The following is a 27,663-nucleotide window of genomic DNA, read 5'->3' on the forward strand; positions in this document are numbered from 1 at the left end:
CAGGAGTTCAAGACCAGCCTGAACATGGCGAAACCCTGTCTCTACTAAAAATACAAAAATTCGCTGGTCATGGTGGCACACACCTGTAATCCCAGTTACTCGGGAGGCTGAGGCAAGAGAATCACTTGAACCTGGGAGGCGGAGGTTGCAGTGAGCTGAGATTGCACCACTGTGCTCCAGCCTGGACAACAGAGTGAGACTCTGTGTCAAAACAACAATAACAAAAAAATTGGCCAGGCTGATCTTGAACTCCTGACCCAGAGTTTTCTGCCTGCCTTGGCCTCCCAAAGTGCGGGGATTACAGGCATGAGACACCTTACTCGGCTCTAATTTATGTATATTTTAGAGATGGGGTCTTGCTATGTTTCCCAGGCTGGTCTTGAACTCCCAAGCTCAAGCCATGCTCCGACCTTGGCCTCCCAAAATGTTGGGATTACAGGTGTGAGCCCCTGTGCCTAGCCTTAGGCTCCTTATTAACAACAGATTTGGAAAGTACATTCTTGTAAGAAAAATTCAAACAATACAGATAAAGCTCAAGTTCTCCCTACTTGTTCCCACCCTTAGCAGTCTCTCCCTAACATGCATTCCTTTCCGGTCCTGTTCCTGTGTATCCACACACTGTCTATCCATAAACACTATTTTTGATTCGAGAGGCTTCCCATACATGTTACTGTACAACTTGCTGCTTTTCCCTTAACATGAGGTCCTGAACATCACTCCCTACTGAACATATAGATCTGTCTTGCATGGATATGCCTAGTTTTCCAGCTGTAAACCGAAAGGCACCTGAGACTGGTCTCAATCAATTTACAAGTTTATTTTGCCAAAGAATGTGTGTACCTGGGAGACAGGTCTGTACCTTTCTCCAAAGATGATTTTGAGGCCTTCAATATGAGAAAGGTCAGATATTGGGGAAAGAGGAAAATTTTTTTTTTGAGATGGAGCCTTGCTGTGTTGCTCAGGCTGGAGTGCAGTGGCGCAATCTCAGCTCACTGCAACCTCTGTCTCCTGGGTTCAAGCGATTCTCCTGCCTCAGCCTCCCAAGCAGCTGGGACTACAAGCATGCAACACCACGCTCAGCTAATTTTTGTATTTTTAGTAGGCAGGGTTTCACCATATTGGCCAGGCTGGTCTCGAACTCCTGACCTTGTGATCTACCCGCCTCGGCCTCCCAAAGGTCTGGAACTACAGGCGTGAGCCACCGCGCCTGGCCTGAAAGAGGAAATTTTTTAAAGGCATGGGTAGGTAAGAGGCAAATGCATTCTTCTGAGCCTTTGATCAGCCTTTCACATGTGAGAGGGGGATAGAGGACTAGTAGTCACTTATGCTTTCATCTAGCTTAGTGAATTTGCATCTTTACATAAGAAAAATAAACATAGGGCAGAGGAAGCAATGAGATATGCATTTATCTCACCTGAGCAGAGAAATGAGTTTGAGTTCTGTCAAAGTCCAGCACCTGTGAAGATAAGTGATCAATTCACATTGTCAGAGTGAAATTTCACAGAACTGTTTGAGGGTACAGATTTTGGGGCACACAAGGAATTTCCTAGTGGGCAAATTGTGAGAGCCAGGCCATATCTAGCTTTTTTATCTTTGTAGTTATCTTGTTTAGGAATAAAATGGGAGGTAGGTTTGCCTGATGCAGTTCCCGGCTTGACTTTTCCCTTTGGCTTAGTGACTTTGGGGTCCTGACATTTATTTTCCTTTCACATAGTAACCTAGAGAGAGACACTCAGGAGTATTTCCAATTTTCATCTATGACAATCAGTGCTACCATTCACAACTTACCCGAAAGCTCCGCAGATCCTCTCCCCACTACGGAGTTGGAAAGTTTCTTCACAAAGGACCCACGTGAGGAAACCAGCGCAAACCCTTCTAACTGCAAATCCAATGGCAGCTGCTTCCGCTTGGGCAAATTGTGATTTTTTTTCCCCTTCATCAGTGGATTTCTCTCCCGAGGAAAGCGACAGCTCTTGGTGCCGTCCAGAAGGGGTTAAAAAAAAAACAAATAAACAAACCCAAACCAGAAAACAAACAAACAAAAAAGCAACACATTAACCTGGATCCGCGAGTCCCAGAAAAAGGGCCTGTGTCTTTAAGGCGTATAGGTCCTCTGGGAGTTGTAGTTTCGTGGGTCCTGGAGCGGCCCTCTTCCCACCTCCCTTCCGGATCGCAGCCCCGCTGCACTTCAGGAAAGCGCTGCCCCGGCCACCCACGCTGGCCCGTGCGGTGGCTCCAAGTGTCTTATGCCAGGCGGGGGCCTGGCCAGGCGGGGCGCGGAGGTGAAACTATATTTCCCAGCGCGGCAGGTACGTTAGTCCGCGAGGGTCCCCGCAGGGCCTCTGAGCCCCAGCAGCTTCCCTGTGCACCCTCACTGACTGGGAGCACCGAGTCGTGCCGCGGGCCGCCCGAGTCCTGACAGGGAAGAGTCCCCGGGAGCTTTGCGGTGTCCCCGGGAGCCCACAAGGGTTTCTGCGCTCCCGCGTCCCCTTGGCCTGGGTCTTCCAAGAGGAGCCCCGGGCCCCGGCTGGTGCGGCGGGACCTGCGGGCGGCTGGGACCAGGAGGGATGCGGACCTCAGAGGATCCTCACCCTGAGGCAGGTGGGACCCTGGATGCCGGCGCTGCTCTGATTTTACTTTGAGGCCGCTTCTTCTGCCTTAGTTTACCCGGCCAGGGCTCAGTATTATGCACGAATCTCAATGATACGCTGTTGGATAATTTACAACACGATTTTACTCCCAATTAACTTCTTTCGGTCTGTTATTTCAGAAGGCAGCAAATCAGAGTCCTCCGTGAGCTTTTTTTTTCCTCTTTAAAGTTATAAAATGTGCAGTCCCTGACCCACCTGTCTTCAAAAGGTTCATATGAATAGTTCTTAGTACTTTATTCTCTCTCTGGCTCCTCAACCTTATCCCAGTCTTGGACAGCGTGGAGGTGAGGACACTAAAAATATTTCAACTTGATCTCAGCAGATGAGGCTCTATTGAAAGTGGGTAGAGGCCGGGCGCCAAGGCTCATGCCTGTAATCCCAGCTACTTGGGAGGCTGAGGCAGGAGAATCTCTTGACCTCAGTAGGTGGAGGTTGCAGTGAGCCGAGATCATGCCATTGCACTCCAACCTGGGCGACAGAGCGAGACTATGACTCAGACAAACAAACAGACAAAAAACGAACCTTAGAGCCTTAGGGCACACTTTCTCAGTACCTCTTGAGATTTTGTAACTCCAGCAAACTATTAATTAAAAAAAAAAAAAAAACCGGGTGAGGTGGCTCACGCCTGTAATCCGAGCACTTTGGGAGGCCGAAGCTGGTGGATCACCTGTGGTCAGGAGTTTGAGACCATCCTGGCCAACATGGTAAAACCCCGTCCCTACTAATAATACAAACATTACCTGGGCGTGTTGGTGCACGTCTGTAATCCCAGCTACTTGGGAGGCTGAGGCAGGAGAATCGCTTGAACCTAGGAGGTGGAGATTGCAGTGAGCCGAGATCATGCCATTGCACTCCAGCCTGGCGACAGAGTGAGAGTCTCTCAAAAAAAAAAGCAAAAAATGAAAAACAAAAAAGCCAGGCATGGTGGCTCACACCTATAATCCCAACACTTTGGAAGGTCAAGGCGGGAGGATTACTTGAGTCCGGGAGTTGTAGTTCAGCCTGGGCAACAAAGCGAGACCTTATCTCAACAAAAAATAAAAACTATCAGGACTCATGCATAGTCCCAGCTACTTGGGAGGCTGGGATTGGAGGATCGCTGGAACCTAGGAGTTTGAGGCTGCAGTGAGCTGTGATCACACCACTGCATTCCACCCTCTGGTGACAGAGCTGGACCGTGTTTCTCCAAAACAAAACAAAACAAAAACCTAGCCTGCCTGTACTTTTAAAGGAATGGCAAAAGGCAAAATTACTTTTGCGCCAACCTAATGACTATGTTTCTGCTTTTTTTTTTTTGAGACGAGTCTCGCTCAGTCGCCCAGGCTGGAGTGCAGGGGCACGATCTCGGCTCACTGCAAGCTCTGCCTCCTGGGTTCACGCCATTCTCCTGCCTCAGCCTCCCAAGTAGCTGGGACTACAGGCGCCCGCCACCACGCCCGGCTAATTTTTTTTACAATTTTAGTAGAGAAGGAGTTTCACCATGTTAGCCAGGATGGTCTCGATCTCCTGACCTCGTGATCCACCCACCTCGGCCTCCCAAAGTGCTGGGATTACAGACGTGAGCCACGGCGCCCAGTGTTTCTGCTTTTTAAACTACAGTTTTCATGTCTAGAGCTTCAGTGAGATAAGAGCCAATTCTTAGGACTGATGGGTAGGTCGTATGAAGTGACACTGATGTGCCTTTGCCATAGTGCCTGAAAAAAGCACTCCATATGTATTAGCTACCTGTATCATTTTACCTTTTGTGTTAATCTCTCAGGGGATGCCCCTTAGCCTTGCTTGATTCCCCAGGCCTTCCCTGATTTTTTTCTTCTTCAGGGCAATCTTTAACTCAGAGAATGTTTGAGAGCTTCCAGTCCTTCCTCCTTCAGGGACAGGTTAAACTCTCCTGCTTCCTTGCCTGGCTGGAAAGATCTATCATTCATTGAGTCACTGGTGTGTGCCACATACTTTACATTGTAGTTCATGTTGAAAACAGTCCTGGGAAGTTGATGTCTTTGGCCTTAAATTTCAGATTAGGAAACTAAGGCTTAGAGAGGTTAAGTAACTGCTGGGTGCAGTGGCTCATGCCTGTAATCCTAGCACTTTGGGAGGCCGAGGCGGGCGGATCCCAAGGTCAGGAGTTCGAGACCAGCCTGGCCAGCATGGTGAAACCCTGTCTCTACTAAAAATACAAAAAATTCTCCAGGCATGGTGGTGGGCGCCTGTAGTTCCAGTTACTTGGTTGGCTGAGGCAGGAGAATCGCTTGAACCTGGGAGGTGGAGGTTGCAGTGAGCCAAGATTGTGCCACTGCACTCCAGCCTGGGCGACAGAGCGAGATCCCATCTAAAAAAAAAAAAGAGGGCCAGGCACGGTGGCTCAAGCCTGTAATCCCAGCACTTTGGGAGGCCGAGACGGGCGGATCACGAGGTCAGGAGATCGAGACCATCCTGGCTAACCTGGTGAAACCCCGTCTCTACTAAAAAATACAAAAAACTAGCCGGGCGAGGTGGCGGGCGCCTGTAGTCCCAGCTACTCGGGAGGCTGAGACAGGAGAATGGCGTAAACCCGGGAGGCGGAGCTTGCAGTGAGCTGAGATCTGGCCACTGCACTCCAGCCTGGGCGACAGAGCGAGACTCCGTCTCAAAAAAAATAAATAAATAAAAAATAAAAGAATTAAAAAAAAAAGAAAAAAAGGTTAAGTAACTTGCCTAGGATCCTACAGGAAGAGGTAGAGATGGGGACAGAGACTTTTGGGACTGATACTCAACCCAGGACTGTTTCTCTGCCCCTGTCATTAGTAAGGGATACCCTCCCCACTCTGGCCATGACCTGTCACCTGCCCATGTCTCTCCAGTACTATGCTGAGATGAAGACTAGGCTCAGACCTTCTGGGCCACTGGACTCTCTTTGGGGCATTTCTTTCTTTTTTTTTCTTGAGACAGAGTCACTGTGTTGCCCAGGCTAGAGTGCAGTGGCACGATCTTGGCTAACTGCAGCCTCCGCCTCGTGGGTTCAAGTGATTCTCCTGCCTCAGCCTCCTGGGTAGCTGGGACTACAAGCGCACATCACTACACCCAGCTAATTTTTGTACTTTTAACAGAGATGGGGTTTTGCCATGTTGGCCAGGCTGGCCTTGAACCCCTGACCTCAAGTGATCTGTCTACTTTGGCCTCCTAAAGTGCTGGGATTCCGGACGTGAACCACCACATCCTGCCATTTCAAGGATTTCTTTCTTGCTGTCTTTTTTTTTTTTTTTTTCCAGACAGGGTCTGGCTTTGTTACCCAGGGTGGAATGCAGTGGTGCCAGCTTATTGCAATCTCTGCCCCCAGGGCTGAAGCAACGCTCCCACCTCAGCCTACTGAGTAGCTGGGACTATAGGCACAGTCATTATGCCCGGCTAATTTGTGTGTGTGTGTGGGTGTGTGTTTTTGGTAGGGATGGGGTTTTGCCATGTTGCTCAGGCTGGTCTCAAACTCCTGGGCTCAAGCGATCCACCTGCCTTCGCCTTCCAAAGTGCTGGAATTACAGGTGTGAGCCACCGTGCCTGGCCTCTTGCTGTCTTTCAGTGCCTTTGCTTGGAACCAGATAACATTATCACCATCAGCTGAATAAGAATCTGAACAATCCAGGTATGTTGCAACTTTGACTATTCCTGGTCTCTGTGAAGTGGAGATAATAGGAGATAATATTTATCTTGCAGGCCCTAAGGGTGTTGTCAGGATACAAAAAATCACAGCACCTTAACTGTGGTCCAGAGTGCTCAGTCCTAGTGGCTTTTCTTTCCTCCCTCCCTCCCTCCCTCCCTCCCTCCCTTCCTTCCCTCCCTCCCTCCCTCCCTCCCTCCCTCCTTTCCTCCCTCCTCCCTCCCTCCCTCCCTTCCTCCCTCCCTCCCTCCCTCCCTTCCCTCCCTTCCTCCCTCCCTCCCTCCCTTCCTCTCCCTTCCTCCCTCCCTCCCTCCCTCCCTCCCTCCCTTCCTTCCCTCCCTCCCTCCTTTCCTTCCTTCCCTCCCTCCCTCCCTCCCTCCCTCCCCCTTCCTTCCCTCCCTCCCTCCCTCCCTCCTTTCCTTCCCTCCCTCCCTCCCTCCCTCCTTTCCTTCCTCCCTCCCTCCCTTCCTCCCTTCCTTCCTCCCTCCCTCCCTCCCTCCCTTCCCTCCCTTCCTCCCTTCCTCCCTCCCTCCCTTCCCTCCCTCCCTCCCTTCCTCCCTCCCTCCCTCCCTCCCTCCCTCTCCTTCCTTCCTTCCCTTCCCTCCCTCCCTCCCTCCCTCCCTCCCTTCCTTCCCTTCCTTCCCTCCCCTCCCTCTCCTTTCTCCCTCCCTCCCCTCCCTCCCTCCCTCCCTTCCTCCCTCCCTCCCTCCCTTCCTCCCTCCCTCCCCTCCCTCCCTCCCTTCCTCCCTTCCTTCCTTCCTTCCCTCCCTCCCTCCCTTCCTCCCTTCCTCCCTTCCCTCCCTCCCTCCCTTCCTCCCTTCCTTCCTTCCTTCCTTCCCTCCCTCCCTCCCTCCCTCCCTTCCTTCCCTTCCTTCCCTCCCTCCCTCCCTCCCTCCCTCCCTCCCTTTCCTCTCCCTCCCTCCCTCCCTCCCTTCTTCCCTCCCTTCCTCCCTTCCTTCCCTCCCTTCCTCCCTTCCTTCCTTCCTTCCCTCCCTCCCTCCCTCCCTCCCTCCCTTCCTTCCTTCCCTCCCTCCCTCCCTCCCTCCCTCCCTTCCTTCCTTCCTTCCTTCCCTCCCTCCCTCCCTCCCTCCCTCCTTTCCTTCCTTCCCTCCCTCCCTCCCTCCCTCCCTCCCTCCTTTCCTTCCTTCCCTCTTCCTTTCCTTTTCCTTTTCCTTTCCTTTCCTTTCCTTTCTGAGGCAAAGTCTCACTCTGTCACCCAGGCTGGAGTGCAGTGGAACGATCTCAGCTCACTGCAACCACTGCTTCCCAGGTTCAAGCAGTTCTCTTGCCTCAGCCTCCTGAGTAGCTGGGATTACAGGTGCCCGCCACCATGCCCGGCTAACTTTTGAATTTTTGGTAGAGATGGGGTTTCACCATGTTGGCCAGGCTGGTCTCAAACTCCTGACCGCAGGCGATCCACCTGCCTCGGCCTCCCAAAGTGCTGGGATTACAGGCATGAGCCACCGTGCCCGGCCTATTAATTTTAATTGAATTTTTTTTTTAGACAGAATCTTGCTCTGTCACCCAGGCTGGAGTGCAGTGGCATGATCTTGGCTCACTGCAACCTCCACCTCCCAGGTGCAAAGGATGCTCCTGCCTCAGCCTCCTGAGTAACTGGGATTACAGGTACCTGCCACCATGCCTGGCCGATTTTTGTATTTTTAGTAGAGATGGGGTTTACCGTGTTGGCCAGGCTGCTCTTGAACTTCTGACTTCAAGTGATCCACCTGCCTTGGCCTCTCAAAGTGCTGGGATTACAAGCGTAAGCCACTGTGCCTGACCTCCTAGTGGCTATTATTACTAAAATCATCCCTCCCTTGTATTAGTTTAGGCTTTGTCATAATTATAATAGATAATACATACTGAGCTCTTTACATATATTTACTCCTTTTGTACTTCAGCTCTACAAAGCAGGTTTATTGTAGTGGTTGAGCAAGTGGACCCTGTAGTAGCCTGGGAAGCATGAATTTAAAAATTTATTAATTAAAATAAAAAGGCTGAGGCAGGAGGATTGCTTGAGTCCAGGAGTTTGAGACCAGCTTGGGCAACATGGCAAGACCCGATCTCTTAAAAAGAAAACAAATAATGAAAACATTAGCTAGGCATGGTGGCGTCTGCCTATGGTCCCAGCTATACAGGAGGCTGAGGTAGCAGGATTGATTGGGCCTGGGAGGTTGAGGCTGCAGTGAGCTATGATTGCACCACTACACTCTAGTCTGGGTGACAGATTGAGACCCTGTCTTTTTAAAAAAATGGCCGGGTGCGGTGGCTCAAGCCTGTAATCCCAGCACTTTGGGAGGCCGAGACGGGCGGATCACGAGGTCAGGAGATCGAGACCATCCTGGCTAACATGGTGAAACCCCGTCTCTACTAAAAAATACAAAAAAACTAGCCGGGCAAGGTGGCGGGCGCCTGTAGTCCCAGCTACTCTGGAGGCTGAGGCAGGAGAATGGCGTGAACCTGGGAGGCGGAGGTTGCAGTGAGCTGAGATCCGGCCACTGCACTCCAGCCTGGGCGACAGAGCAAGACTCCGGCTCAAAAAAAAAAAAAAAAGTAAAAAAAGGCAATAAAAAAAGAGGCTGGGCATGGTGGCTCATGCCTGTAATCCCAGCACTTTGGAAAGCCAAGGCAGGTGGATCACCTGAGGTCAAAAGTTTGAGACCAGCCTGGCCAACATGATGAAACCCCATCTTTACTAAAAATACAAAAATTAGTCAGGCGTGTTGGCACGTGCCTGTAATCCCAGCTACTCGGGAGGCTGAGGCAGGAGAATTGCTTGAACCCAGGAGGTGGAGATTATAGCGAGCTGAAATTGTACCACTGCACTCCAGCCTGGGGGATACAGTAAGATCCAGCTCAAAAAGAAAAAAAGGGAATAAAATGGATACTCTAGAAAAAAGGCTTAGTATCAAACTTGGCTCTGCCACTTGCTAGCTTTGGCAAGTTATTTCATCTCTCTGTGCTTCATTTCTGCGTGTGTTTTCTTTTTTTTTTTTTTTGTAGAGTCAAGGTCTCCATATGTTGCCAAGGCTAATTTCTAACTCTTGGGCTCAAGTGATCCTCCTGACTTGGCCTCTTCGTCTCCCAAAATGCTGAAATTATAGGCATGAGCCACCACACCCAGCAATTTCTTCATCTTTTTTTTTTTCGAGATAGATTTTTGCTCTTCTTGCTCAGGCTGCAGTGCAATGGTATGGTCTTGGCTCACTGCAACCTCTGTCTCCCAGGTTGAAGTGATTCTCCTGTCTCAGCCTCCCAAGTAGCTGGAATTACAGGCGCCCGCCACCACACCTCGCTAATTTTTGTATTTTTAGTGGAGATGAAGTTTCGCCATGTTGGCCAGGCTGGTCTCAAACTCCTGACCTTAGGCAGTCCGCCCGCCTCAGTCTCCCAAAGTGCTGGAATTACAGATGTGAGCCACCGCATCCGGCCTCTTTTTTTTTTTTTTTTTTTTTTTTTGGAGATGGAATCTCGTTCTGTCACCCAGGCTGGAGTGCAGTGGTGCAATCTCAGCTTACTGCAACCTCTGCCTCCTGGGTTCAAGTGATTATCCTGACTCAGCCTCCCGAGTAGCTGGGACTACAGGCAAGGCCACCACACCTGGCTAATTTTTGTATTTTTGGTAGAGATGGGGTTTCATCATATCGGCCAGGGCTGGTCTGGAACTCCTGACCTCGTGATCTGTGCACTTTGGCCTCCCAAAGTGCTGGGATTACAGGTGTGAGCCACCACGCCCGGGTAGCAGTGCAGTTCTAAGACAGTGCAGTTCTAAGCTGCCTGCCAGAGAGGTCTGGAATCTCACAGGAATAGGTCTATTTCAGTGTGCCAGCTGTGCTCAGTCATTGGTTTTGAGAAGGTTGGTTGGAAGCATGGCCTCCATGTAAACAAGGTGGGAGATTCAGATCATAGCAGCTGGGGGCATCTGTTAGTTAAACTCCCTACTGCAGCTGACCTGAGGGTTAGAGGTGCCTACAGCCATATGGTGAATTGGTGGCAAAGTTGGAGGGAGAGCTTGGTGGGTGTCCTGGGAGAAGCCTTCACCCTCAAGTGCCTGGCTGGGATTTCTAGCTGGAATTTCCCCTCTGGTTTTCTCTTCTGGGCTGAGTAGGGAATGGAGCAATTTCTGTTACTGACAGAGGCTTTTCCTGAAGGTGTGGGTGTTGCTGAGTGGTAGTGTCCTGTCAGCCTCTTCTCTTCTGGTGGCAGCAGAGCCTGGCACAAGAAGAGCCTGTGGCTGAGCTTCAGGTTTCCTGTCACTTGGGCTGGGATGTGGGCTGACCACCAGATGCGTGCTCAGGGCGCAGCTCAGCCAGCGGTGAGCAGCTTACTTGCGTGGTCTTTTCCCATGCTGAGCTTTGAGAGCTGGAGGGAGGAAGTGGGGGTGCTGCTTTGTGGGACAGCAGTGGGAGCCCTGCCAGAGGTGAATGTGCAGGTACTCCTGGGGACTCACTGGTCTCGGGGAGGCCAGGGGCTCAGGAGTCAGATTGGTTTTCCATCTGGCAGGAGTGCTGGCAGGTTGGGGGAGACAGGGGTAGGGGTGAAGCCAAATCTTTGGCCTTGCTTTCCCCTACTTGCTGAGAGTGCCCTGGAGGAAGATGACGGGTGGGTAGGGCTGCAGCCCCCATTGGGCTGGATGAGACCCCTGGGAAGGGAGGTCCCCGAGTGCCCGCTTCTGTAGCTCTGTGTGCATATGTGCTCCCCACAGCTGCCCCCCTCTCCAGGGAACCCCCATCAGCTTGAGGAGCCTGAGGGGTGGGGTTAGGCATTTGCTCTCAACCTCCTTTCCCCCTTGCTCTGGGTGGCCCCAACTCTTACCCTATCCTGCTGCCCTCCCTTCCTCCTTCCTGGGCACACTCCCTGGGGAAAGGGCACCCATCCACATTTTGTAATGTCAGCAGACACGCTGACCGTGTGACCCAGTCATCCGCCTTGGTGTCCACCTAGAGAGATGAAATCTTCTGTTCACACAAACCTGTCTCTGGAGGTTCATAGCAGGACTATTCATATCTGCCAAAAACTGGAGATAGCCCAGATGCTCTTCAGTGGGTAAATGGAGAAACAAATGCGGCCCGTCCGTGCGAGGGAACACTGCTCCTCCGTTAAAAGGCTTGGGCCACGGATATGCGCAATGACTTGGATACGTCTCAGAGGCATCATGTTGGATGAAAGAAGATAATCTCAAAAGATTATATTCCATTTTATTTGACTTTTTTTTTGAGGTCTTGCTCTGTCAACCAGGCTGGAGTGCAGTGGAGTGATCATGGCTCACTGCAGCCTTAACCTCCTGGGCTCAAGCAATCCTCCCACCTTGGTCTTCCAAAGTGCTGGGATTATAGATGTGAGCCACTGCACCTGTCCTGGCCTTTATTTTATTTTAGTTAATTAATTAGAGATAGGGTCTTGTTCTGTGACCCAGGCTGGAGTGCAGTGGTATAATCATAGCCCACTGCAGCCATAATCTTCCAGGCTCAAGCAGTCCTCCCACCTTAGCTTCCTGAGTAGCTGGGAGTACAGGCACACGCCACCACACCTGGCTAATTTTTGTATTTTTAGTAGAGAAGAGGTTTTGCCATGTTGGCCAGGCTGGTCTCGAACTCCTGACCTCAGGTGATCTGCCCACCTTAGCCTCCCAAAGTGCTAGGATTGCAGGTGTGAGCCTCTGTGCCCGGCCAACATTTTTTTTTTTTTTTGAGACAGAGTCATGCAGTGTTGCCCAGGCTGGAGTGTAGTGGCGCGATCTCGGCTCACTGAAAGCCCCGCCTCCTGGGTTCACGCCATTCTCCTGCCTCAGCCTCCTGAGTAGCTGGGAGTACAGGCACTTGCCACCATGCCCGGCTAATTTTTTGTACTTTTAGTAGTGATGGGGTTTCACCGTGTTAGCCAGGATGGTCTCGATCTCCTGACCTCGTGATCCACCTGCCTTGGCCTCCCAAAGTGCTGGGATTACAGGCGTGAGCCACCGCGCCCGGCCCCGGCCGACATTTTTTAAGTCGATGAAACTGTAGCTTTAGAGAGCAGATCAGTGGTTGCCAGGGGTTAGGCGGGGAGGAGAGGTTGCATGAGGAAGTTTGTTTGAGTGTAGATAGTGGTGATACCAACACGAATCTATACACATGTTAAAATCGTAGATTATATACAAAAATAATTAATTTTAGTTATGACAGTTTAAAAAATAGTCATATCTACCCATATTGCCGTCTCAGGAAGCCCCTCTGCTTGGCCAGAATGGAGCAGCCAAAGGGAGTTGATTGGACAGTCGTCATCCTGACCTGCCAGTACAAGGACAGTGTCCAGGTCTTTCAGAGAGGTAGGGGACTCCCCCCGCTTCCCACCTTGCCCCTAATGGAGAACCTCCCTCCCCTTCCTGGCTATGTCCCTCCAACACCAGGTGCCAGGCCGACCTGGGTTCAAACCCAGATCGCACTTCTCCCTAGCCATGTGACAGCATACATGGCATGTCATTCCTTGTGCCTCAGTTTTCTCATCTGTAAGATGGGAGTAATAGGACTTCTCTCACTGAGTTGGGTGAAGATCTAATGGCCTCCTACATGGAACGCTAAGTCAAGGAAGATCAAACACTGATGATCAATAGGCTTGCTCAGGTGCTTTGGGCCAGGGCAGAGAGCTGGGTGTCAGGTCCCAGTGTCTCTTCTGACCCTAGAACTGGAAGTGCGGCAGAAGCGGGAGCAGATCCCTGCTGGGACGCTGTTACTGGCCGTGGAGGACCCAGAGAAGCGTGTGGGCAGCGGAGGAGCCACCCTCAACGCCCTGCTGGTGGCTGCTGAACACCTGAGTGCCCGGGCAGGCTTCACTGTGAGTGCTCACCAGGGCCACCTCCCTGGTCCGTGTCCCTGCTAGAACCAGGTCATTTCTGAGATCTGCAGCTCCTCTGGCTCCATCGCCCTAGCTAATTCAGCATTGGCTTCAGCATTGGCCTCAGTTTTTGTTTCTGTAAATTGGGTGGACTCATCTTTGCATTGTTGTCCAAGTGAGGGCAGAAGGCAGGGCCAGCTTTTGCAGTGTTTTTAGAGAGTTGGAGCCAATATCTCAAAGTGAGGCTTTCTGGCTTCTCTTGAAACATTCAAAGGTCTTGCTAGTCTGGGCTGTCATCCCCACATGGCAACTAACTGTTCACTGGAACTGAGATGTGACTGCCTGCTTTGGGCAGAGCATGTGAGTCAGCATCCCACTGGTCCCATGTCTCCTGTGCAACCAGCCACTTCACCTGGTCACCTCATCTGCATAGTACCTTTGTGTGCAGAGTGAGGGTAGGCACAGACTTGGACATGCTCTGCAGAGGGAGATGGCACCAGCAGGGGAGGGGACCACTGTAGTTGCTATGGAGCTGACTCCCCAGAGTCACCCAGCCAGGCCCCAGTTGTTGTTGCCTATATCTTCCCCTTCAAAACAGACAGCAGAGGCCGGGCGCGGTGGCTCACGCCTGTAATCCCAGCACTTTGGGAGGCCGAGGTGGGCAGATCACCTGAGGTCAGGAGTTGAAGACCAGCCTGACCAATGTGGTGAAACCCCCTCTCTACTAAAAATACAAAAATTAGCTGGGCCTGGTTGCTCATGCCTGTAATCCCAGCTACTCGGGAGGCTGAGGCAGGAGAATCGCTTGAACCCGGGAGGCAGAGGTTGCAGAGAGCCGAGATCATGCCACTGCATCCCAGCCTGGGTGACAGAGCAAGACTGCATCTCAAAAAAAAAAAAAAAAAAAAAAAAAAAAAAATTAAGAGGTAGCCAGGTGTGGCAGTACACACCTGTAGTCCCAGCTAGTTGAGGCTGAGGTGGGAGGCTCACTTTAGCCTAAGGGACCGAGGCTACAGTGAGCTGGGATCATACCACTGCACTCCAGACTGGGTGACAGAGTGAGACCCTGTCGCAAAACAGCAACAACAGCAGCAACAAACCAGGCAGCAAGAAGGTGGCCCAGGTGGAGGGCCCTGGGCTGCCTTATCCAGGGGGGACCAGGGCTGCCCCTTGCCTGCCTGTGGCCATTGGTTTGACCTTGCCTTTTGTCCCTGGGGTACCTGAGTGAATTTGTGTTGGGGTATCTCTCTGGATTTGAGGGTGCCATCCTCCAGGGCCTCTGCCTGAGGCCTCTGTTCACAGGGCTTTCCCACTCCTGCAGGTGGTCACATCCGATGTCCTACACTCAGCCTGGATCCTCATTCTGCACATGGTAAATGAACTTTGGGGCAGGGGCCAAGCAGAAGGCCAGAATCCCAGTTCGTGGAGTTGAGCAGGACTTCAGGCATGTTCTGCCACAGTGTGTGTGCAAGGTGAAATCTGGAAGATTCTAAATGTCTAAAAATTGTGAATTGGCTAAATATATACCACATATTTTCCAGCAGAATATCAGATTAAAAGGTCCATCTAGGGCCGGGCATGGTGGCTCACGCCTGTAAATCTCAGCACTTCGGGAGCCCAAGGCGGGAGGATTGCTTGAGCCCAGGAGATTCAGAGCAGCCTGGGCAACATGGTGAAACCCCATCTCTGTAAGAAATACAAAAACTAGCCGCCATGGTAGTGCACGCCTGTAGTCCCAGCTACTCAGGAGGCTGAGGTGGGAGGATCACTTGAGCCTGGGAGGTTGAGGCTGCAGTGAGTTATGGTTATACCACTGCACTCCAGCCCGGGTGACCGTCTCAAAAAATAAAAATATAGCCTGGGCGCAGTGGCTCACACATGTAATCCCAGCACTTTGGAAGGCTGAGGTGGGCAGATCACAAGGTCAGGAGTTCGAGACTAGCCTGGGCAGCATGGGGAAACCCTGTCTCTACTAAAAATAAAAAAAATTAGCCAGGCATGGTGGTGCATGCCTGTAGTCCCAGCTACTTGGGAGGTTCGGGCAGAAGAATCGTTTGAACCCAGAGGCAGAGGTTGCAGTGAGCCGAGATCACACCATTGCACTCCAGCCTGGGTGACAGAGCGAGACTCCATCTCAAAAAAAAAAAAAAAGAAGTATATCTATATGTGTATATCCATCTAACTCTATGCATTCACTAGGATCCAGGCTTATCAGCTCTGTGACTGTGGGGAAGTCCTCCTGACGTGGATACGAACACTCTGAGACACTACATGTAAATGCTTAAAACAGGGCCTGGTGGCCGGGCACGGTGGCTCATGCCTGTAATCCCAGCAATTTGGGAGGCCAAGGTGGGCAGATCACTTGAGGTCAGGAGTTTGAGACCAGCCTAACCAACATGGTGAAACCCCATCTCTACTAAAAATACAAAAATTATCCAAATGTGGTAGTACACGCCTGTAGTCCCAGCTACTTGGGAGGCTGAGGTGGGAGAATTGCTTGAACCCGGGAGGTGGAGCTTGCAGTGAGCCGAGATCGTGCCACTGCACTCCAGCCTGGGCAACAGAGCAAGGCTTCGTCTAAAAAATTGCAGTGCAATGCAATGCAATGCAATGCCTAATATAAAAATATATTGTAGGACGAAATATCAAGAGAACATTTTTTTATCAGCCTCCACTGGATGGTTTTCTGCCTGCAAAGCTGATGAGGTGGCCTTGGGCTGTCTGCACTGGGGCTTCCTCACCAGTCCCCCCACTCCCAGGGTCGAGATTTCCCCTTTGATGACTGTGGCAGGGCCTTCACCTGCCTCTCCGTGGAGAACCCCGAGGCCCCCGTGGAAGCCTTGGTGTGCAACCTGGACTGCCTGCTGGACATCATGACCTATCGGGTGAGGCTGGGTGGTGACCCGTGGTGCTTTGTCTCAGGTAGAGCCACTTCCCTCCCACTGTTCCCCAGCTATGATCTATGCTGGCTCAGCTGGGGGGCCCCAGGAGGAATGGTTTTGAGGGTGCCTAGTGTTAGAGCTTCAAGAAGTTAGTTGTGTCTGGGGGTGGTGGCTCATGCCTGTAATTTCAGCACTTTCAGAGGCCAGGGTGGGAGGATCGCTTGAGGCCAAGAGTTCATGACCAGCCTGGGCAACACAGCAAGACCCCCTCTCTACAAAAAATTTTTTTAATAATTACCTGGGCATGGTGGCATGCACTTGTCCAGATGTGGTAGTATCCCAGCTACTCAAGAGGCTGAGGCAGGAAGATCGCTTGAGCCCAGGAGTTTGAGGCTGCAGTGGGCTACGGTCTCACTACTGCATTCCAGCCTGGGTGACAGAGTAAGACCCTGTCACAGTAACAACAAAAAAGTTAGTCACATGGGAGAAGCTGTAAACCCGAGTCAGCCAGAGGGTGGGGCAGACCAGGTCTTGGAGGCCCCTGTTACTTCAACAGCACAGTATCCTTGAGGGCAGGTGAAGGGCTGGGTCAGGCACCAGCTGTGTTCTGTCTCCTTCCCCCGCTGCAGCTGGGCCCGGGCTCCCCGCCAGGCGTGTGGGTCTGCAGTACCGACATGCTGCTGTCTGTTCCTGTAAATCCTGGTGAGCCTGAGACTACCTGGGACCACCTTCCCTCGTCACAGCCACAGCAAGAAGCCAGCTCTGCCTTTCTTTGCCCACCTTGCCTCTGGGCCTGCCCCACTGCCCTGTTAGACGGGAAGCTGGAGGGTGTGGAGAATGAAGCCCAGTGGAGGCAGGGCTTCTCCTGCTGTGCCTCAGTCTGTCTGTCTATAGGATGGACAGAAGCAGCCCTGCCCCTTCTGCCCCACAGGATTCTGCGGAAGAACTTTGGGAGAGGAGGGTTGTCATTTTCCCAGGGGAATGTCCATTTGGCTTGGAAGCCGTATTTCCCTTTTAGAGGCGCCTGGGTGCCCCAGCCCTGGGCTCTTGCTTCCTCCTGGCGGGGGACTCCCTGCCTTGGGTCGAGGCCCCTGGGAGCCTCCTGACTGCCCCACCCCACAGGGATCAGCTGGGACAGCTTCCGGGGAGCCAGAGTGATCGCCCTCCCAGGGAGCTTGGCCTACGCTCGGAATCACGGCGTCTACCTCACTGACCCCCAGGTAGTTCCCCTGGGGGCAGTGGAGCCGACTGGGGCAGCCTTCCCCCTGCCACTGGGCAACCTCTCATCCTGGATTTCTTGGCATGCTCCTGAATCCAAGGAGTTTCCTCCATGGCAACGGCGCCAGTGCTCCCTCACTCTCGCCAAAAATACATTTCACACTGACCGTCTGCCCGGTCTCTGTGCCCGGGCTTGGGGCTGCGAAGGTATTTAAAGCCTGTCCTCCGCCATCATGGAGTAGAAATCTCAGGCCTCCTGAGAACGCCAGCAACTGCCAGCCTTGCATCTTCAGCTTTGCTTTGGAGAACGCCCTTGCTGCTACCTGTGGCTGTGGCCTCCTTCCAGATCCCTTCCTGCTCCCTCCCCAATTCTGTTTCTCCCTGCATATAGGGCCTCGTTTTGGACATTTACTACCAGGGCACTGAGGCAGAGATTCAGCGGTGTGTCAGGCCTGATGGGCGGGTGCCACTGGTATGGCTGCTGGGCCCAGGTTGCGGGGCTTTGGGGACCTTATGGGATGGGGAGGGAGGGTTTGTCTTCCTTTGATTCCTTCTGGAAGCCTCCAGGACAAGCTAGTGCTAGAATCTGAGGACAGGGTAGTCTTGGAATTCAGAGTCTTGTCCTGAACCAGAAAGCCTAGAACCAGGTGGGCACGGTGGCTCACGCCTGTAATCCAAGCACTTTAGGAGGCTGAGGCGGGTGGATCAGTTGAGGTCAGGAGTTCGAGACCAGCCTGGGCAACATGGTGAAACCTTGTCTCTACTAAAAATACAACAGTTAGCTGAACATGGTGGTGTGTGCCTGTAATCTCAACTACTTGGGAGGTGGAGGCTCGAGAATCGCTTGAACCCAGGAGGCAGAGGTTGCAGTGAGCGGAGATCATGCCACACTGCATTCCAGCCAGGGTGACAGAACGAGACTCTGAATCAACCCCCTGCCTGCTGCAAAACAAAACAAAACAAACCTCAAAAGCTCAAACACAAAAAGGAAGCCTAGAACCAGAATGTGAGCAAGTTAAGGAGTGTGACGGGAGGAGGCCTAGAGCCAGACTCCAGGAATGCTTCCAGCATGAGGGGCAAGGATTGGAGAGGCAGGGAAATCTGGGAGTGGGCCACTGTGAGGGTAGAGAGCTGGGTTCGGGAGGAGGCCTGACAGTTGAGGGGGTCCCAGAAGGTGCCTTGGTGGGAGCTGCCCCAAAGAAGCCTGGAGTCTGGGTGCTGGAGTGGTCAGAAGGCAACACTCCCTGCCTGGTGTGGCACTCAGCTTCATGTGGCCCGTCTGCATGTGCCCTCCCTGACTTGTACCGGGGCCTGTTCCAGGGCTCTCCGTCTCTGATCCTTTTGGGGTCCCTTCCAGGTCTCTGGGGTTGTCTTCTTCTCTGTGGAGACTGCCGAGCGCCTCCTAGCCACCCACGTGAGCCCGCCCCTGGATGCCTGCACCTACCTGGGCTTGGACTCTGGAGCCCGGCCTGTTCAGGTGACTGGGGGAGGGCAGCTAGGGGGGGCCTGGCCTGGGGACGAGGCACTGTGTGGCCTCAGGCCAGCCACTTCCCCTCTCCGGGTTAGCCTCAGAACTTGGAGGCTAACCTCCTGCCACGCCAATAGCTGTGCTTCTTCCCCTTCCCCCAGCTGTCTCTGTTTTTTGACATTCTGTACTGCATGGCTGAGAACGTGACCAGGGAGGACTTCCTGGTGGGGAGGCCCCCAGAGTTGGGGCAAGGCGATGCGGATGTAGCAGGTTATCTGCAGAGTGCCCGGGCCCAGCTGTGGAGGGAGCTTCGCGATCAGCCCCTTACCATGGGTGGGTACTGCCTCTCAGCTCCCTGGGGTGGGGAGACCATGGGAGTGAGGACCCCAAGAATGGAGCTGCTCACTGCATGTGGGGCCAGGCAGCCTAGCACAGGGACTGGGCAGTTCTCCTGTCCTGTGCCAGAGCCCCCCACTGAGCTACCTCCTTCCCCTTCCTGTCTTCCTTTTGTCTCATTCCTAGGCTCTCCCAGCCTGTCCACTTTGTTTGTTTTGTTTTTTGAAACGGAGTCTCTCTCTGTCACCCCGGCTAGAGTGAGGTGGTGCGATCTCAGCTCACTGCAACCTCCACCTCCTGGGTTCAAGCGATTCTCCTGCCTTAGCCTCCTGAGTACTGGGATAATAGCCGTGCATCACCACACCTGGCTAATTTTTGTATTTTTAGTAGAGATGGGGTTTCACCATGTGGGTCAGGCTGGTCTTGAACTCCTGGCCTCAGGTGACCCGCCTGCCTCGGCCTCCCAAAGTGCTGGGTTTACAGGCATGAGCCACCATGCCCAGCCCTAAGCTGTCTATTTTCTTTCTTTCTTTTTTTTTTGAGACGGAGTATGGCTCTATTGCCCAGGCTGGAGTGCAGTGGCGCAATCTTGGCTCACTGCAACCTCTGCCTCCCGGGTTCAAGCGATTCTCCTGCCTCAGCTTCCTGAGTAGTTGGGATTACAGGTGCATGGCACCATGCCTGGCTAATTTTTTTTTTGTTTGAGATGGAGTCTCGCTCTGTTGTTCAGGCTGGAGTGCAGTGGCACGATCTCGGCTCACTGCAAGCTCTGCCTTCCAGGTTCATGCCATTCTCCTGCCTCAGCCTCTCGAGTAACTGGGACTACAGGCGCCTGCTACCACACCTGGCTAATTTTTTTTTTTTGTATTTTTGGTAGAGATGGGGTTTCACCATATTAGCCAGGATGGTCTCTATCTCCTGACCTTGTGATCCGCTCGCCTTGGCCTCCCAAAGTACTGGGATTACAGGCGTGAGCCACCGTGCCCGGCCATGCCTGGCTAAGTTTTGTATTTTTAGTAGAGACGAGATTTCACCATGTTGGTCAGGCTGGTCTCGAACTCCTGACCTCATGATCTGCCTGCCTCGGCCTCCCAAAGTGCTGGGATTACAGGTGTGAGCCACCGTGCCCAGCCAACCTGTCTGCTTTCTAGCTGTGTGGCTTTGGGCAGGTTCCTGACTCAGTTTCTGCTAACAGGCTCATTGCCACACCTGCCCCCATGTGTCTCTGCTGCTGGGAGGCCAGCCTGAGTCGCAGCAGGCATGGGGTTGGGGTCAGTACTTATGTCTTTTTTTTTTTTTTTTAATGTGTTTGGTCTCATTGTACTCAGAAATGTTGGTAGCCTACTTATGTCTTTACAGCCTATGTCTCCAACGGCAGCTACAGCTACATGACCTCCTCAGCCACTGAGTTCCTGCACAGCCTCGCACGCCCTGGGGCTCCTGGGGCCCAGATTGTGCACTCCCAGGTGGAGGTGAGACCTCCCTGCCCCTCTGGTGCCTGCTGGGTGCCTGGGGTCAGGTGGGATGTGGATTCCCAGGAAGACAATAGCCGGCCTTGGAACAGATGGCCTGAGTGCAGGTGTTACCCCCGGCTTACGCATGAAGTGCTGGAGGCTCAGAGAGGCTAAGTAACTTGCCTAAGGCCACACAGCCAGTAAGTGACCAAGTCAGGATTCTGCATGGAGCTTACCTGATTGAGAAGCTAAAGAAGACCTTTCTAGGCCGGGCGCGGTGGCTCAAGCCTGTAATCCCAGCACTTTGGGAGGCCGAGACGGGCGGATCACGAGGTCAGGAGATCGAGACCATCCTGGCTAACACGGTGAAACCCCATCTCTACTAAAAAAAGAAAAAAAAAGACCTTTCTTTGGGGTCTGCCTGGGGCGACAGTGGTGGGCCTAGGTCAGTGCTGTGCTGCTGAGAAAGGGGACAGGTAGGGTTCAGAGGTGGCCCCCAGGGTGGCGGGGTTAGGCGTAGCTGGACAGGTGGGATGGAAATAGGCCTCAGGCTGGGGCCAAGGCAGGTCCAGAGAGGAGTCTAGGGGGCTGCAGGGCAGGGGAGCAGTAGGCCAGGATGCTTCGCCCCTAGATGCTTGGCTTGGGAGGAGAGTTGAGGCAGCCCTGGCCCTTGACCCTCATGCTCTTCCTACCCGGCTGCACAGGAGCAGCAGCTCCTGGCGGCTGGGAGCTCTGTGGTCAGTTGCCTGCTGGAGGGCCCTGTGCGGCTGGGTCCCGGGAGTGTCCTGCAGCACTGCCACCTGCGGGTGAGGCCTGAGCGCGTGGGCATATTGGGGCAAGGGTGCTGGCGTCCCGTGTGTGTTGGGGGGTGCTGGGTGCCTGCCCACCCAGGATGTCTGCCCTGTCCCTCGCCAGGGCCCTATTCACATAGGCGCTGGCTGCATGGTGAGTGGCCTGGACATAGCCCACTCCGAGGCCCTGCATGGCCGGGAGCTGCATGACCTTGTCCTGCAGGGACACCATACGCAGCTACACGGCTCCCTGGGCCACGCCTTCACCCTTGTTGGCCGACTGGACAGTTGGGAGGTAGGCAGTTGCCCTGCATTCCCTCACCCCCATCTTCAGGCTTTGGGGAGCCCCAAGGAGTCCTGGCCCCCACCCCACAGCAGGATTCTCTGAGCACTGGTCCGTGGGACAGGCATGTGAGGAGGGTAGGATGGAGGAGGAGAGGATGAGGGAGGAGGTAGGATGAGGTTAGGCTGTGAGACCAGCAGAGTCTCCACAGGCTTTCTCCCTCCTTGCATTTGCTCAGCCAGCTGGGCTGGGTGGGGATTTTGTTTTTGTTTTTTGAGATGGAGTCTTGCTCTATCACCCAGGCTGGAGTGCAGCGGCCCAATCTCAGCTCACTGCAACCTCTGCCTCCTAGGTTCAAGTGATTCTCCTGCCTCAGCCTCCCAAATAGCTGGGACTACCAGCGTGCACCACCACGCCCAGCTTAGTACAGATGGGGTTTCGTCATGTTGGCCAGGCTGGTTGGGTGGATTTTTTTTTTTTTTTGAGACAGAGTCTCACTCTGTCGCCCAGGCTGGAGTGCAGTGGCGGGATCTCGGCTCACTGCAAGCTCCGCCTCCCAGGTTCACGCCATTCTTCTGCCTCAGCCTCCTGTATAGCTGGGACTACAGGTGCCCGCTACCACACCCAGCTAATTTTTAAATATTTTTTAGTAGAGACGGGGTTTCACCATATTAGACAGGATGGTCTCAATCTCCTGACCTTGTGATCTGCCCACCTCGGCCTCCCAAAGTGCTGGGATTATAGGTGTGAGCCACCGTGCCCGGCTGGGTGGAGATTTTTATCCCCATTTGGCAGGCTAGAGACTGCGGTTCAGAGAGGGAGGTAAGCCTTGGGCTGCAGCCAGTTGTGGTGGGCTGGGCCTGGAACCCAGGGTTCTGCTCCAGATTTCAGGCACCTTGGCAGGAGTGTTGGAGCTGCAAGGCTGAAAGCAATTTCAGAAATTGCTCCATGGCTGGGTGTAGTGGCTCACGCCTGTAATCCCAACACTCTGGGAGGCCGAGGTGGGAGGATCTCTTGAGGCCAGGAGTGAGCTGCAGTGAGCTGATTGCACCATGCACTCCAGCCTGGGTGGGTCAAGTATGTGCTTTGTCTGTCTTTCTGCCCTCACATGAGCACTTGAGCAGCTCCTGGCCCCCTGGCCTAGTGTCTCTAACCCTTTCCTGTGGCTCCTGCAGCCCTGACTGCTTCCTCCTCTCCCCCAGAGACAGGGGGCAGGCACATATCTCAACGTGCCCTGGAGTGAATTCTTCAAGAGGACAGGTGTTCGGTAAGGTGGACACCCCCAGGGTCTCTGTGACCTGGGCGCTGGGGTGACTGCTGCTTTTCTAGGTGTGTCTCTCCCCTGCCCCAGAGCAGCATGGGCCCTGCTACCATCCAGGGGCCTGAGTGGTTTTGAGATTCTTTCCAGTACTTGCCCCTGGGCAGCTCCCAGTCTCCGGCTGTGCTGACTTGGGCATTCTTGTTCAGCAGTCTGGGAAAGGAAGCCAGGCAGCCTGGCCCCAGACCTGAATTGCCCACTTGTGCTACCTCGGAGGAGTCTATCCTGTCCCCATGAACTGATAGGTGGCTCAGGGCTTGGGGAGGAGACTGGAGCTTTTGCTTCCCTCCTGGAAATGTGCCTTCTCCCCACATCAGAGCCTGGGACCTGTGGGACCCTGACACGCCGCCAGCAGAGTGCTGCCTTCCCAGCGCCCGCCTCTTTCCTGTGCTCCACCCTTCGAGGGACCTGGGACCCCAGGATCTGCTGTGGATGCTAGACCGCCAAGAGGATGGGGGCGAGGCCCTGCGAGCCTGGCGAGCCTCCTGGCGTCTGTCCTGGGAGCAGCTGCAGCCATGCCTGGATCGGGCTGCCACGCTGGCCTCTCGCCGGGACCTGTTCTTCCGCCAGGCCCTGCATAAAGCGCGGCATGTGCTGGAGGCCCGGCAGGACCTCAGCCTGCGCCCGCTGATCTGGGCTGCTGTCCGCGAGGGCTGCCCCAGGCCCCTGCTGGCCACGCTGGACCAGGGTGAGTGTGCGGGCTGGTAGTGCTGCAGAGTCAGGCCAGGGGCACCTGCCCTTCCTGTCCTCTGGGCCATCCCCCGAGGGGACCAGGGAGCCATGAGGTGCTCAAGCAGTGAAGGGGCACACTGGAGTTTACTTTTAGGATTCCGGAAGGCCTCATCCTTGTCAGTGGGGTTTGGTCAGAGGTTGAGGCCTGGCAGCTGAGCTCTAGGTCCTAGGCACATCGGCAAACCCTGCATGTTCTGTACCGAGTGCTGGGATGTGGGTGCAGAGTGTGGGGAGGGGACAGGGTCCCCAGGGGACATGGTCAGTTCTGCATGAGGTCCCAGGCACACTGCTGGGGGCTCACAGCCTTAGCCTCCTAGGCCGTACCTCGTGGGAGGTCCCAGGGACCATGGACATGATTGGTATTGAAGCTACTCCCCCAGAGCCACACGGCTAGCTGGTGGTGAGGCTGACCTGAGCCCAGGTGGTTTGAGTCCAGAGCCTGAGCTCTTCACCACTATGGGAGTCCTGGGTGGGGGTGAAGAGACACCTATGGGCTGGGACTCTGGGACTGGCAAGACGAGAGGATCTCTGCCAGGCAGAGAGGAGGGGTGCAGTTACAGTCAAAGATACATTGTGGGCAAAAGCCAGGAGGTGTGAGGGGTCTGGCGCATTTGGGGACTGTTGAGTAGCCTCTCAGGGTAGAGGATTTTGAAGACAGGACTCCTCCCCTGCCACCCCCAACTCCTGGTCCCTCAGTTGCAGCTGGGGCAGGAGATCCTGGCGTGGCGGCGCGGGCACTGGCTTGTGTGGCAGATGTCCTGGGCTGCATGGCAGAGGGCCGTGGGGGCTTGCGGAGCGGGCCAGCTGCCAACCCTGAGTGGATGCGGCCCTTTTCATACCTGGAGTGTGGAGACCTGGCAGCGGGTGTGGAGGCGCTTGCCCAGGAGAGGGACAAGTGGCTAAGCAGGTGGGTACTAACGGAGGTCAGATCCCTTGGATATGCCCCTGGCTATCTGGGAAGTGGCCCCTGATGGAGGAAGCCCAGAGAGAGGTGGGGCATCCTTGGGTACCCCAGGACAGTCAGGTCCCCAAAGCCAGGCAATCTGCCTCCAGCTTGGGCTGCATGCCGCCATCCCTCCCTCTTCTTTGGGCAGGCCAGCCTTGCTGGTGCGAGCGGCCCGCCACTATGAGGGGGCTGGGCAGATCCTGATCCGCCAGGCTGTGATGTCAGCCCAGCACTTTGTCTCCACGGAGCCAGTGGAGCTGCCGGGACTTGGGCAGTGGGTGGTCGCTGAGTGCCCAGCCCGTGTGGATTTCTCTGGTGAGCCCCCTGTGGCAGGTGGGGTTGAGGGTAGCTGCCCCAGAGCCAGGCTGGCAGCTTCTGTGACCAACTTGAGTCTTGCCATGCTGCCGTAGGGGGCTGGAGTGACACGCCGCCCCTTGCCTATGAGCTTGGCGGGGCTGTGCTGGGCCTGGCTGTGCGAGTGGATGGCCGCCGGCCCATTGGAGCCAGGGCACGCCGCATCCCGGAGCCTGAGCTGTGGCTGGCAGTGGGGCCTCGGCAGGATGAGATGACTGTGAAGATAGTGTGCCGGTGCCTGGCTGACCTGCGGGACTACTGCCAGCCCCATGCCCCAGGTCAGGCACCCTGAGACCTCTGCAGGTGGGGCTGGCACACATGGCCAGCTAGGGGCAGGGGGCAGAATCTAGAGACTGCAGGCCACAGGGGTCTGGCCTGAGGAGCCAGCCAGTCTGGCTGAGGAGCCTGAAGGGAAGGAAGGGGCTGGGAGTCAACCTGCATAGGCACCTACAGACACAGGAAGTAGAGATGACATGTATCCCTATCTGGGAGTCCAGAGGCCCTTTTGTGGTTTGGGGATGGGGCCAGTACCGCTGCTGGGCTTTTGTCCCACCAGATGAGTCCTGCACTGGGCTGGGAAGTCACGAGGGTGGGTGGGTGGCTGCATCTGCCCTTGGAGACCAAATTCCTTCCTCATGCCTGTCCCTCTGCAGGGGCCCTGCTGAAGGCGGCCTTCATCTGCGCGGGGATCGTGCATGTCCACTCGGAACTCCAGCTGAATGAGCAGCTGCTCCGCACCTTCGGGGGCGGCTTTGAGCTGCACACCTGGTCTGAGCTGCCCCACGGCTCTGGCCTGGGTAAGCGGGCCCTGGCTCCTGCTACCCACTGACTGTCACAGTCCTCTAACCTTGCCTGTGATCCCCTTCCCTGGCCTCTGCCCTTAGAGGGAGTCAGCCAGGCCTGGGCAGGGCAGAGGTGTTTCATGCCTGCTTTCTCCTCTCCACCCTGCAGGCACCAGCAGCATCTTGGCAGGCACTGCCCTGGCTGCCTTACAGCGAGCCGCAGGCCGGGTGGTGGGCACGGAAGCCCTGATCCATGCAGTGCTGCACCTGGAGCAAGTGCTCACCACTGGTATGTGACTGCCCTGGAGTTGGGGGAGGTCACTGACACTTTCCCAAGGGCCTGCGGGGGGGAGTGGCACTCCCCTGGATTTGCCACATGACTGCTGCTGTTGAAAATACTTTCCTTCTAGTCACTTTGACCTTCTCTGGTCACTTTCAACTTAAAATGTTCTACCTCCCAACGAGCTGTTTCACGAGCATCTACTGAGTGCCAGATTCTGTGCTGTGCCTTTCTTTTCTTTCTTTGAGATGGGAGTCTTGCTCTGTTGCCCAGGCTGGAGTGCAGTGGTGTGATCTTGGCTCACTGCAAGCTCTGCCTCCCAGGTTCACACCATTCTCCTGCTTCAGCCTCCCGAGTAGCTGGGACTACAGGCGCCCGCCACCACACTTGGCTAAGTTTTTGTATTGTTAGTAGAGACGGGGTTTCACCGTTAGCTAGGATGGTCTCGATCTCCTGACCTAGTGATCCGCCCGCCTCAGCCTCCCAAAATGCTGGGATTACAGGCGTGAGCCACCGCACTGGGCCTGTGCTGTGCCTTTTATGCTTGTTGAAACCAGGTGCTATGCTTCGTGACTGTGCCTATCCAGAGCTGTGCTCAGGTAGGGCTGGGCAGAGCTGGTTTGGACCTTCTGCCTGCCCTTCTGGCATCATGCCCTTACTTGAGATACGATCACCTGTGCCCCTGCCCCCACCCCCTGGCCATACAGTAGGGCAGCAAGAGCCCAACAATGACTATGATCTAATGAATGTCACCAGCGCCAGGCTTCTCACTCCTCTTGGCCACCGAGCCCCCTGGAACCCATGGCCAGTGTAGAGCAGCCACAGGCTTGTCTGGTTTCAGGTCCACCTCAGGGTGTCAGGCCCCGTCTCCAGCACACCCCTGGAAGGAAACTGCTGCAAAGGCCTACTGAAGCCTGATTGTGGTGTTTTCTGTCACTCTGTAGCTCAAGCCTCTCATTTCACTGTAGTGACTCATATCCCATAACTGGTAGTCATTAGCAAAAGGTGCAGATGGGGAAGCCTTTCCAGCTTTCTTTTGAGGTGTGCCATTCAAGTTCTACACTGGCCAACGGGTGACTATTTGTTGAGAACCCACTCTGTGGGGCCCCGGGGATAAAATGAGCAAAAATGGGGTCCCTGCCCTCAAAAGTCCTGTGGTCTCCTGGAGACAGACATTAGTCCATAACCACTCAGGTGCATGTGTATTACAAACTGTGCCAAGTGCTCTGAAGCAGAGGGGCACAGTTAAGTCTTGACATTTCAAGACTTAGCCACTTTGCAGCCACAAGGTTTTGGCTGCAAAGTTCCAGATGGCTCCTCTTTTTTTTTTTTTTTTTGAGACGGAGTCTCGCTCTGTCACCCAGGCTGGAGTGCAGTGGGCGGATCTCAGCTCACTGCAAGCTCCGCCTCCCGGGTTTACGCCATTCTCCTGCCTCAGCCTCGCGAGTAGCTAGGATTACAGGGGCCCGCCACCTCGCCCGGCTAGTTTTTTGTATTTTTTTTTTTTTTTTTTTTTTTTTTTAGTAGAGACGGGGTTTCACCGTGTTACCCAGGATGGTCTCGATCTCCTGACCTCGTGATCCGCCCGTCTCGGCCTCCCAAAGTGCTGGGATTACAGGCTTGAGCCACCGCGCCCGGCCGGCTCCTGTCTTTTGCATTTCGTACTTTAAACCCTTGCAGGCCCTTCCCTAAATATCAAGGGTCTGTCCCAGAAGCAACTCAAGTTT

General features: G+C 54.4%; 1 protein-coding gene and 1 long non-coding RNA gene across 13 annotated transcripts in view; one reads left to right on the plus strand and one right to left on the minus strand.

Moving 5' to 3' along the window:
- Nucleotides 1-1,159: 1,159 nt before the first annotated feature.
- LOC115895198 lies at nucleotides 1,160-2,054 on the minus strand. Its single transcript, XR_004055348.1, has 3 exons — nucleotides 1,789-2,054; nucleotides 1,415-1,456; nucleotides 1,160-1,212 (listed from the first exon to the last, which is right to left on the minus strand). It is a non-coding gene; the product is annotated as an uncharacterized LOC115895198 (long non-coding RNA).
- Nucleotides 2,055-2,151: 97 nt separating this feature from the next.
- The window catches only part of FCSK (fucose kinase), a 28,942-nt gene continuing 3,430 nt past the window's right edge, over nucleotides 2,152-27,663 (plus strand). For 2 of the 12 annotated variants that reach the window (XM_010382949.2, XM_030924483.1), the window contains exons 1-21: nucleotides 2,152-2,309; nucleotides 6,202-6,264; nucleotides 12,483-12,586; nucleotides 12,941-13,092; nucleotides 14,414-14,464; nucleotides 15,852-15,977; nucleotides 16,604-16,676; nucleotides 17,097-17,194; nucleotides 17,584-17,664; nucleotides 18,550-18,669; nucleotides 18,822-18,993; nucleotides 20,356-20,468; nucleotides 21,155-21,256; nucleotides 21,366-21,536; nucleotides 22,727-22,791; nucleotides 23,160-23,530; nucleotides 24,271-24,481; nucleotides 24,669-24,835; nucleotides 24,931-25,152; nucleotides 25,528-25,671; nucleotides 25,826-25,945. In XM_010382949.2, the coding sequence (XP_010381251.2) occupies nucleotides 12,505-12,586; nucleotides 12,941-13,092; nucleotides 14,414-14,464; nucleotides 15,852-15,977; nucleotides 16,604-16,676; nucleotides 17,097-17,194; nucleotides 17,584-17,664; nucleotides 18,550-18,669; nucleotides 18,822-18,993; nucleotides 20,356-20,468; nucleotides 21,155-21,256; nucleotides 21,366-21,536; nucleotides 22,727-22,791; nucleotides 23,160-23,530; nucleotides 24,271-24,481; nucleotides 24,669-24,835; nucleotides 24,931-25,152; nucleotides 25,528-25,671; nucleotides 25,826-25,945 (2,641 nt within the window). In that variant the 5' untranslated portion in view covers nucleotides 2,152-2,309; nucleotides 6,202-6,264; nucleotides 12,483-12,504. Of the gene's footprint in view, nucleotides 2,310-2,770; nucleotides 2,936-6,201; nucleotides 6,265-10,571; nucleotides 10,595-12,482; nucleotides 12,587-12,940; nucleotides 13,093-14,413; nucleotides 14,465-15,760; nucleotides 15,978-16,603; nucleotides 16,677-17,096; nucleotides 17,195-17,583; nucleotides 17,665-18,549; nucleotides 18,670-18,821; nucleotides 18,994-20,355; nucleotides 20,469-21,154; nucleotides 21,257-21,365; nucleotides 21,537-22,726; nucleotides 22,792-23,159; nucleotides 23,531-24,270; nucleotides 24,482-24,668; nucleotides 24,836-24,930; nucleotides 25,153-25,527; nucleotides 25,672-25,825; nucleotides 25,946-27,663 lie in introns of those variants that run through there. The other 10 variants (XM_030924473.1, XM_030924474.1, XM_030924475.1 and 7 more) reach the window with 10 other exon arrangements.

The sequence above is a fragment of the Rhinopithecus roxellana genome, chromosome 20 (assembly GCF_007565055.1).
Source record: "Rhinopithecus roxellana isolate Shanxi Qingling chromosome 20, ASM756505v1, whole genome shotgun sequence".
In the NCBI taxonomy this organism is placed as follows: domain Eukaryota; kingdom Metazoa; phylum Chordata; class Mammalia; order Primates; family Cercopithecidae; genus Rhinopithecus; species Rhinopithecus roxellana.